This window comes from Rhipicephalus sanguineus, chromosome 10, assembly GCF_013339695.2.
Source record: "Rhipicephalus sanguineus isolate Rsan-2018 chromosome 10, BIME_Rsan_1.4, whole genome shotgun sequence".
NCBI classification, from domain to species: Eukaryota; Metazoa; Arthropoda; class Arachnida; order Ixodida; family Ixodidae; genus Rhipicephalus; species Rhipicephalus sanguineus.
In genome coordinates, this window is record NC_051185.1 from 24,985,126 (window position 1) to 24,996,915 (window position 11,790).

An 11,790-nucleotide genomic window follows, 5' to 3' on the forward strand; every position below is an offset into this window, starting at 1 on the left:
GAGTTCAACCATGCTTAATGCATGTTCGCGCGTGCGTTTATATGTGTGCTCGTATATATAACCATGCAAATTTGAAAAATTTATAGAAGGGATGACCCCTCCCCTCCCAGCTGCGCCACTGATAGATAACTTTCTGTTTTCATCACGTTATCGCGACTGGGGGGGGGGGGGGGGGTAACTTTGGCGAGCGTGAGCCGAGCCAAGGCACCGCACGCTTGGAACTTCGAAAGAACACACGCACGCACATACCAACCGCGACATCAGCTTCTCAAGCGCTGCGCAGAACTACGCGGTGGGGCGGAGCCACGCAGCGGGGATCCAGCAAAGAGCCTCTTTTAGGGCTTGGAATGTAGGCAACTGGAACCCGGCGGCGGCACGTGGCGAACTTAAAAAGGAAAGGCGGGTTCTTCGCGCTGTTTTGGCAACGGCTCTTCTTCTCAGTGAGGAAGGACTCGTTCGGCCCGCTGAAAGAGCAATGAATGAATGAATGAATGAATGAATGAATGAATGAATGAATGAATGAATGAATGAATGAATGGGAAACTTTCTGGCGCAAGAAAAAAAAAAAACACTGCATAAGAAAGGACAACGCGCTGCTGCGTTGTTTTTGAGGGAGGACAGTTGGTGCGAATACGCTCCCACTAGACCGTCAACTAATTATGTTCAGTGAATGCATGTCCATTTACGAGAAATAAATATTGAGATTAATGGAAAGAAGTTCAAGAAACACTCACTTTTTCTTGGTTAACGTGGTATTCAAGAAAAAAGTTGCTGAGAATTTGCGTAAAGCAAACTGCCGTATTATGTGAAACATCTAAGAAAGAGCACATGTGCATTACTTTACTGCATAGTTGGATGAGAGGGTGCCTGACAGTTGGCTAAAAATTTAATAGCCAATAGTGGTTTTGTGTGAGTAAATATGGTAGGCTCTACATAAATTATACAGCTGTTTTTTTTTAAGTAATAATGTTTCAGCATGTAGTCCTTTATGTTTATAGTTTGATGGAATTCAGCATCCTATTCATTTAGTATTTTACCTATATGTAGCGACAAAGAAACGGAACGTTAGGCTTAATTATTTCTACGCAAACAATTCTTCCTGATGTTCTTAATGAAGGGCTTAGCTGACAAGACGGGATTGTGGATCTTTATTTGGGATCAATTCATAAATTTACATTGACAGAGAAACATACGGTGTTTTTCACTGGAAGATTTGGAGCGGCCGCCAAAATCCTGGTTGATGGCCTAAACAACTTCACTGTAAAGAGAATGAAAAGAACGCGTGCCGGTTCATGATGATGATAGCTTTTTACGACGGAGCACAAGTTACCGACAGCCTAAATAGCTTCGCTGTAAAATGCCAATAGGCAACTAGCGCGTTATGTTCTAGTTGTTTTAGTCCCGCTGTCGTGTAAAATTCTGTTATGGTGGCTAGTGGCTGCCTTCATTAGGAATATACCGAGCCTTGCGGATACTGGCTCGAATATTCTCTTACGAGGCAGTCCTCATTGGTGCGTAATAGCTTTTTGCGAATATGGGGGCCCTGTGCTTGAAATAGTTTGGCGCGGAAAAACCAAGGGGAGTAGTCTGTATACCCGAGCTACTCTTTTTTTTTTCATTTCGAAAGTTTGCCCAACGGCATACATAGTTAAATATACAGATAGAGGCCGGTTTCCGCTATATACATCAACAGTGCTCTATGGCGGAGCCCATAGAGCCACAAATCGTAGTCCGGTGGTCTCGTTGGATGAAGGCCCACTGTTCTCAGGTAGCGCCGTCGTGTCTGGTTCAGGCCAGTGCATTTGGAATGGCAAAATTCTCCCTGTAATGGACCCAAACTCGTTATATGCGTTAAGTAAAATCAGAACAATTATTTACCATTACACCTGGTTATGGAGCGTGCGTCCGTGCTATAAAAAACAATACACTTTCGGTATGAAAAAAAAAACAATTAGTGCGTTGATTCATTATTTGCTACAGATTTGTTTTTCAGGACTATCCGCAACAAAGCTTAGAACCTTCTTGTCAATAATGAGCCTATATATGCGGTTTGCGTTTTGTAGGTTTCCCATGCTTGAAGTTGAGAGTATGACGGAAACCCGTCTCGCCGGGATGAAACATACTAGTTAAAGGGATCCGGACACCGACCAAATGATTTAAAAACGAATGTACTGACGTTTCGGCTCCCCCACGGGAACCATGTTCACAATAAAAGATCGGCACAGCAGTTCGCCCTTTTTAAGTGCGGCGCATCACGTGACCAAGACACCTGGCGTACATCGGAGGAAGATTACCCTCGTTGCGATTAAGGGTGTGCGGCGTAGTTTGGATGAACAAGGACTCCAGATAAAGGCGTGTAGCACGATTTTTTTTCCTTGGCAATCACACGGGCGTCTTTCCAGCTGATAGCGTGTGACGTAGTTGCGAAGTGTTCGGCCACGGCATTGGACGCAACATGTTTATTCGTGACGTCATTCTTGTGCTGTTGAAGTCTTGTCTTGAAGTTGCCGGTTTCCCTCACGTAGACGTAAGGGCAGTCCGCACAGGGGATGACGTACACAACACCCGGGTACCTTTCCTTTTCAAGAGGGTCCTTCACACGTACGAGTTCGTGCCGGAGCTTCCTGGACGGGACGTGCGCAGCCTGCACGTCATAAGACCGCAGAACTCGTGCAAGGGGCTCGCTTACTCCCGGAACGTACGGAATTGCGGCCCATTTCTGTGTAGGTCCAGATTGGGCGGGCACTGCACGAGTCAACTGGAGCCCTACTGAGTCAATTAGGTACTCAGGGTAACCACACGCCATCAGCTCCTGCCGCACCAGTGCATTGTCACCCGCACGGTCTTCCCCTGTCGTGCATACCCTTTCCGCCCGACGAAGAAGAGAGCCGACAACGGACCTCTTTTGCGAAGCCGGGTGCACCGATCTGTAGTTGAGGTAGCGGCCAGTGTGAGTGGGCTTCCTAAACACCTTGAACGACAAGCCTGAGCCATCGCGTTTCACCAGGGCGTCCAAGAACGGTAGCTGGCCCTCAGACTCCGCTTCGACTGTGAACTGAATTGCTGGATGCATACTGTTGAGGTGAACCGTGAATAGGTCGAGGTTCTGCCGCTGCAAAACACTGAAGCAGTCGTCGACATACCTCACAAAGCCTACCGAAGCATACCTCACAAAGCCTACCGACATACCTCACAAAGCCTACACAAGACCGATATCCTCCTGCGGCCTATAGTGGACTTCACTCGCTCCCCGCTCTACAGGCTGTCAGGTTTTCTTCATAGGGTCATCTCGCCCCTGGTAGGCAAAGGTGCTACCTATATATACGCAACACGTATGACTTCATCGAAAAGGTCAAAGACACAATAGTCGATCCGGACGAAGTCCTTCGACGTTGTGTCACTTTTCACGAGTGTACCCATAGACATGGCCGTGGATGTGTGCGTTGCCGCCCTCGACAAGGACCCGACATTGCCTGAGCGATCTCCCCTCGAAGTGCACGACCTAGGCAGGCTACTCAAGTTTTGCCTGTCGAACACCTATTTCACCTTTCAGAAGAAGTATTACCGGCAGTTACACGGTGCGGCGATGGGGGCGTCGATTTCGGTGACTGTTGCTAACCTAACAATGGAGGCTATTGAAGCTCGGGCACTTTCCTCGTTTACGCCGAAACCGAAGTGCTTTCTGAGGTATGTCGACGACTGCTTCAGTGTTTTGCAGCGGCAGAACCTCGACCTATTCACGGTTCACCTCAACAGTATGCATCCAGCAATTCAGTTCACAGTCGAAGCGGAGTCTGAGGGCCAGCTACCGTTCTTGGACGCCCTGGTGAAACGCGATGGCTCAGGCTTGTCGTTCAAGGTGTTTAGGAAGCCCACTCACACTGGCCGCTACCTCAACTACAGATCGGTGCACCCGGCTTCGCAAAAGAGGTCCGTTGTCGGCTCTCTTCTTCGTCGGGCGGAAAGGGTATGCACGACAGGGGAAGACCGTGCGGGTGACAATGCACTGGTGCGGCAGGAGCTGATGGCGTGTGGTTACCCTGAGTACCTAATTGACTCAGTAGGGCGCCAGTTGGCTCGTGCAGTGCCCGCCCAATCTGGACCTACACAGAAATGGGCCGCAATTCCGTACGTTCCGGGAGTAAGCGAGCCCCTTGCACGAGTTCTGCGGTCTTATGACGTGCAGGCTGCGCACGTCCCGTCCAGGAAGCTCCGGCACGAACTCGTACGTGTGAAGGGCCCTCTTGAAAAGGAAAGGTACCCGGGTGTTGTGTACGTCGTCCCCTGTGCGGACTGCCCTTACGTCTACGTGGGGGAAACCGGCAACTTCAAGACAAGACTTCAACAGCACAAGAATGACGTCACGAATAAACATGTTGCGTCCAATGCCGTGGCCGAACACTTCGCAACTACGTCACACGCTATCAGCTGGAAAGACGCCCGTGTGATTGCCAAGGAAAAAAATCGTGCTACACGCCTTTATCTGGAGTCCTTGTTCATCCAAACTACGCCGCACACCCTTAATCGCAACGAGGGTAATCTTCCTCCGATGTACGCCAGGTGTTTTGGTCACGTGATGCGCCGCACTTAAAAAGGGCGAACTGCTGTGCCGATCTTTTATTGTGAACATGGTTCCCGTGGGGGAGCCGAAACGTCAGTACATTCGTTTTTAAATCATTTGGTCGGTGTCCGGATCCCTTTAACTAATATATTTCCCATGCTTGCACGATAATTCTGAGGCAGCAATTTTATCGAGAGTACACGATACAGTGAGCATTGCAGGGTCACAGCTCAACAGATGGTACAGCGGATAAGACATTTATTCATTATTTGCGCCGCGTCACCTTGCGATGGAATTTCGCACGAATGATTTCCCAGCTTTGCATGTCGTGACGTCAAAACTATAACAGCGTCACGAAAAGCCGAGTTCATACGTGCAACCGTATTCGTGTACGCTGGTTTACTGTAGTACCGTTCATTTAGCCGAGCGCAGTTGAAGAACGCTTCAGATAGGACGAAGAACAAATACGCCGGCCGTGTCCGTTGTTCTGAGTTCGTCGTGTCTGAAGCGCTGTTTGACTCCGTTCCAATAATGTATCAACCAGTTCTGTCCAGCACACAACTCCATTCGGCTCTTATACAGATAAAAAAATAATTGAACGTTAACAACCCCATATGATGTCATTTAAACGCATTCCCAAAAATAGCCTGTAGAAGGACACTGAAGGCTTCCAAAGAAAAAGTAAACAATCAGAAGTAGGCTATTTAGTAAAACGTGCGCTTCGCAACTCGCGCTGTCACTCAGCTCAAAGGAACCCTAACCCTTTCCAGAGGCGCGTCACGATCCGGCGTCTCAGGCTTGCGACGTAGTCGAGTGAATGTTGTCTGGCGTGCAAAAAAAGACGAGAGAGAGAGAGAGAGAGGAGGCTGATCAACTCGTCGGGCAGCGAACGCATTCCGTGCCAGTCACCTCGGCCCGCGCAACCCTTTTCTCGACCCCCGGGTCTTTTAAAGATGCGCGACCGTTGTCGCAATGCGCGGGGTTGAGTCTCGCTGCGTGCTGTTGGCATTGAATGCCCGTTCATCGTGTGTGCCCCGGGGACGCGACGCCCTCCCTCCGGGTGCCATTTATAGGGGATTTCGGTTGGAGTGTCAATGGCGCCATCGTCTTGGCCGGGTCAATGCGGATGCTAAACGGATGCTGTGTCAAACCGCAGAGCTTTGCAAGTTGAGGCCATGTAGAAATAAGGACGAAGTTGAGACCTGCTCCGCCAGACGCCGCAAAAATCCCAGCCTCTCACGATCTTTCAGTGAACTCGATTGCTTTTCATTAATTAACCTCACAGTTAATTGCTCCTTATCTTAAGTAAGGTTATGCACCGTTATCACATGTATCCAATATAACCCTTAACATAAACCAGAACTATCGATTTCTATTGTTTAGAATCATTCTTATGAATATTCCGAAAACAGGATGTAAGTGCTTGATCGGATATGCTTGGAAATTAGGAGAAACAAGTATCACTCGGTGCGCGTGACACTAATAACGAAGGCTGCCGGCATTGAAAAAAAAAAAAAGATCCCGTAATATCGCACTTACAGACAACCCGTATAGATGAAACGCGCAGCTGCTAATGATAATAACAACTGGAGTTTCACGTCCCGAAACCAAGATATGATTGAGAGATGCCGTAGTGGAGGACTCCGGAAATTTCGACCACCTGGGGTTGTTTAACGTGCACCTAAATCAAAGCACAAGGACCTCTAGTATTTTGGTGTTTTGCTTCCATCGAAATGCGTCCGTCGCGGCTGGGATTCGATCCCGCGGCCTTCGGGTCAGCAGTCGAGCACCATAAACAGCAGACCACCGAGGTGGGTCACGACGCAGTCGCTAAGTCAAGCGATAAGGAAATACACTTGAGCACAAGGTCCAGTCAGTAACACTAAAGTTCACACAGAATTCATTCAGAGACCTGAGCATACACGGCGTTCATCCTAAGCCACTGCGAAGTCGGCTCTTAATTTCGGTCTCCCTAGCGCATGCACAAAAAAAAAAAAAGTGAGAGAGAGAGAGAGATTCAAGTCATGCCTTCAACGGCATGGGTCACTTACCTGTCTCTGCTAATTAATGTTTTGCTTTGGGTCAAGGGAGGGAAGAATATAGAACATGTCTCTCATGGGTGCGCGGGGATCAGAGGCACGCATCGTCCCTGGCAGCCTTCTTCACTCCGAAGAAAAGAAAGAAAAAGCAAAACTAAATCAAACACGTCGACCAGTGCCACGTGCTATACTGGGTCTCCGAAACAAATCAAGAGAAAGGCTTGACACGTCACTCTATAGAAAGAAACAATGCACGTTCGAAATGCGACCATGCCCCCTCGCTTCCCCTCAATGCGCAGCGCATTTAGCAGCACCAGCGACTCAGTCAACCCGTTTCTATTTGCTGCTGCGACCCTTCGGTCATGCGGTTTTTAATTCAGGTCTTGACTCTAAGGATGCTGTAGACTCTCCTTCCCTTCCTCCTTCCCTCTTGCCCTCTCTCTCTTCTTAAGGGGTTGGGACGTACCCGTCTCTCTGCAGGGGCCAGTATCTGGGGCGAGCACCACATAACTACAAAAACTCACAGGGTCCCCTATGCACTGACCCAAGACGACGGGACTTCTGCTCAGTCGATGTATTGATCCTGCCCCGCCACCCTACGAAAGCTATCTGCCCCTAATGTGGTTTTTGCTGCCTCCGGGATCGGAGGCACCGCACCTGGTTTTGCACTGCCTCCGTGATCGGCACACCTTTGGCCAAGTTACGATGTCATGTTTTGACGTTATCATGTGATGTTACGTCACGTGACGTCACTATGACGTCCCAAATTATGGCGATATGTGACGTAATGATGACGTCATGGGCGATGTCATCGCGTGATGACTTTTTGCATCACTCGCGTTGACGCCGCCGACGCGGGACGCCAATCAATTTTCGTGCTTGCTGAGGCACCTAGGGCTTTAGCTTTAATAAATAGAAATGCCAGAGATCAAACTGAGCATTAGAATGGAAAGTTCGACTATAGTTGAAATATTTGCACGTTTGATGCAGCGCTAGAAAACGACGCCGTAGAACAGAGCGCTCGTCCTGTGCTCTCTGTTCTACGTCTTCGTCCGTCAGCGCTGCATCAGCGTCCCGACAAAGCGATTTCGGACCATCACAATACGAAAATAACTTAGACTGTGGCCAGTGCTACTCATCTCTTTAGACCAGAACATCCATCTATTGTAGGAAACAGCCATAGGCGAGAGCAGAGGGGTGGCAGGGGGAGGGGGAGTGCCAACCCCCCCTCCCCCACCCCGAATCATAAAAGGAGGGTGACAAGTCTGCCCCGTATACCTTTACTTAATATGACCTCTACCATCATTGTTTTAAAGTGCAAGTTTATAGCCACGCAGGTTTTTGAAGATAATGGTGGGCGAGGACCCCTGATGTTGCATTCCAAGAGGGCTGTGTACTTGTCACCTTGATCCACGAAGATCCTGAAACCTATGGCAGTGGCTATAGGTCTCCAGTATGGCTGGGGGTCCAAAGACAGGCCGTTGTGAGAAAACACGTCATCGCTGCCACTTTAATTTTTGCACCCATTCGAAGCTTTTTTTGCTTTCGCACTCGACCGCTAGAGGGGCGGGGTGCGCGGCGGTGAACATACTTATTCCTTTATTGTCTTATCTCCTTGCTGCACACCATTGCAATATAGATTAGCCTTACAATTGTCTGCGCAGCAACAAATGCGTACAACAGAACAGGACAGCCTTCCGCTTCGTAGATGTTTCTTTTGCTTTTTTTATTGAATGCATGAATGAATCTTTGTTTCCCAGTTAGCCGTGAAGGAGGGTGAGAAAAAAAGTAGATAGATGGCTTGATTTCATTTTCCCTTCCTACCATCATTCAATACATTCCTTTTACCGTAATTGTTGTAGTAGAGCACCGTATAAGCTTAATTCGAAGGTTGCAGGTTCGGTCCCTGCCGGCGTCAAGTTATCTTTTCGTCCACTTTAATTTCTTCACATTTATATCACAAATACTACAAATACCACCCCCTATACTTTCCTTGGCTTGATTGTATGAGAGTTCTAATTAATGTTGTGTCTAACAAAGAAAAACGAGCCCTTAGAATTCCCCTTCTTTCGTGTACACATTCCTTTTATCGTTCATTCTTGTTTGTTTGTTTCATTCGATTGCACACTCGTCTTTTTATTCTTGCTTCTTGCCCCATTTAAAATCGTCGCTTAATTACTTTTGTTCCTTCCTTACTGCATTCTTCCATTATTTGCGCAGAGCCTTTCGTGTGTAACTTGTTTTTATATTCTTCGTGAAAGCTAAGACGTCTTACGGAAGTCAGTCTTGGCGACCGGGACTTTGACAAAAGGAGTTTAACGAGGTGCGCACAATTAACGGGCGTATCAGTTTGACGGCGACAGCTGTGACGAACCGGGTTGACACGAACTGCCGCACGCGGCGTATAAATGGTTCACGTCTGTATATATAGAAGCCTTTAACCCGGTTTTTTGTCGTCAAGTGACCGCACTGATTTTCCGCTTATCGAGTCCTGCCTCGCGCGTTCCGTCACATTGCATTAGACAGACCTAACAGGACGGGGCCCCTCGGTGACATGGTGCAAAGATGCGTACAGTCGTGGACAGCATTAAAGGGAACACCGCACTCGTGTCCCAGCAACGATTACTCGTGATGAGCGACTACCGGTATGACTTATTGATCTGAAAGAGGTATACTTTTTCGCTTGAACACTGATGCTTAGTTGGTTGATGACGTCACAGATTTCGGCGATCTGTGACGTCAGTGTGACGTCGTCACGTGATGATGATTTTTCGCATCGCTCGTGTTGACGCCGCTGACGCGGGACGCCGGTCATTTTTCGCGTTTGATGAGGCATCCAAGGCTTTCGCCTTAAAATATACCCACGCCAGTAGGAAACAAGCACAAGAACAAAAATGCCACGTCGGTCGAACGAGGACAACGGTCACACTTCAAAGGCGAGCGCTTCCGTCACTTCAGGCAGTCCGCTGCATTGCTCGCAATGTGACTGTTGTGAGACTTGACCCAAATGTTTGTTTTAGCAGCTGAGGAGGCGCTCACGCACCCCGCAGGGGCCTTCGCGCGTCTGTCCCTGGCGTGAGCGTAGCAGCGTGGCACAAGCGTGCGCGGCCCGGGTCACCGCTCGCGGTGACAGCTGCCTGTCTTCACGCGAAGATGTCGTTGATTGGCCCTTTCGGCACCCTTCGAAGGAGGCTGTGTGGCGGATGTCTTTCGCGTCGCTCCTGTATCCTGTGTCTCGCGGTCGGGGCTATTAGCGAATTGCGGTCACCGCGGTTCGCGGTCCCCTTTTCCGGCCTTGTTAGTCATTTCATTGTATTTATTATTCGAGAGCAGAAAAGGAAATTGGTTAGCCGATATTCTAGCTCACATTACGAGGAAGAAGTGGAGCGCACGCATGCCACAGTTCTTCAGGTCTCCCTTTATTGGTCGTTTTAGTTTTTCACGTATACACGCACGTATACAAACACACGCACGAACACACGTAGAGTGATGGAACCGCCCCCCCCCCCTCCCGCGAAATATTTCTTACGCCCCCGACTGCATCGTTTTCATAAAAAGGTTGAAAACGAGGCCGGAAACGAAGCTCACCGCAAAGTTTATCAAGTGCTTCGAGCTAGAAATGTCGCTTTCAGCCAGAATATTTAAAGGCGCCTATCTCAATTCGTACAAGCACCAAAAATCGCCCTCTCCATAATAGCGGTCGCTACAGCCAGTGTAGTAGCCCTAGACATTTCATGTTTATGTATCAAGTAAATGAGCGTGCTCATGCGCCTGTGTGCTTCTTGCTTCTGCAACGCGAACGCTAACAGGAGTATGGAGGAGATGGGGAAATAGACGCTTGAGGTCATGAAAGAATGAAGGAAGGAATGAGAGAATGAGTGAAAGTAACAAAGAAAGAAAGAGTGGGAGGAAGGAAGGAATGATTGAAAGAAAGAACGAATGAACGAGTAGTTGAATAAATGAATGACTTCTCAATGCTGTTACCCTGTTTCAGGATTTCCGTGCATGTTTTCACGTCATGTTGTGGCTGTGTAACATTTAACTAAAGCGGGAGCTTTAGCTAAATGTTAGATGCTAAAAAAAAACAAGCGAGCATCGCACGACATCGAGTTCGAGGCAAGCCCTCCGACATCCGTTCTCTAGCGCCTAAATGCGTTAAAATCGGGTATATACGTAACGATAAAGCGATGAAGTACATACACGATCAATTTACTTAGCTATGTATCTTGCGATCAGTGCTCCAAAACTCGCTTTATCAGAGACGAATGACCCCGGCGATTTTCGCCTTTTCAGTTGTATTCTCCCTTAATTCATCACTCGTTCCCTGTGCATTGGAGCTGTTTTATTACGCATCCTCAAATGGTCTCTTGATGGTCGTCTTCCATTTGTATATACCGCAAATGGGGATACGTGCGTGTACAACCAAAGGCAAAACCGTGGCCTCCGAGATAGCTACGGCAACCGCGGAGGCCACGGGCAAAACAAACCTGAAGGTGGTCACGACCAACATTTTGCGATTTACTTGTATGACGCACGTGTTAGCTAGTTAGAACCAGAACTCTCAACCTTCAAAACCCGCGATGCTGTGTAGTGACGACCAACTCGCGGTGTGCGTATCACGCGTCTTCAGTCTGCCTCTAGCTGCTCACTATGTGTTTACACGGCACTCACCGCGGTCAGAGCCTCTGCAGAGCTTCATAGTCAAGGTGACCACGGTTCTCCATCAGGGCTACGCAAAACAACAAGAGCTGAGCCACACTGTCACACCTTCTCATGCGACCGGCTGTGGAGACCGCGAGTAATTCGCTTACCCAACACGTTCACAACGGCCCGTATCCAACACTCTTACCTTTCTGCTTCGTACGAAAGCTGTGGAAATCGGTAAAACCACGGTGTAAGAAAAATAATTTAGGTGTGGACACTCTCCGCCCGCCGCGATGGAGAGCGCGTCCAGATAATGTTCGCCTTTAATACATGCGCCGGCCGCAGTTTCGTGGGGGGCGCTGCGACATGGGGGCTTAAGAAACCTATTGCGACGAGGCGAACGCGCGTTTTTCTTCATTTTTTTTCACCTCATTGCATTTTTTTTAACCGTGCACGCTAGCAACTAGAGCAAGGAACGCATACCGCGTTTCTCGCGACCGTGCTCGCGACCGAAAAATGCGACGTGCGGCGAACGCCGAAATTGGC

The 11,790-nt window shown here is 48.7% G+C and overlaps 1 protein-coding gene across 1 annotated transcript; it reads left to right on the forward strand.

The window, feature by feature from the left end:
- The first annotated feature begins 3,424 nt into the window (after positions 1–3,424).
- On the forward strand, positions 3,425–9,679 carry LOC119406274 (uncharacterized). Its single transcript, XM_037673007.1, has 2 exons — positions 3,425–4,322; positions 9,621–9,679. Exons 1-2 carry the CDS (start codon positions 3,425–3,427, stop codon positions 9,677–9,679), a joined length of 957 nt encoding a protein of 318 aa, XP_037528935.1.
- The last annotated feature ends 2,111 nt before the right edge of the window (positions 9,680–11,790 follow it).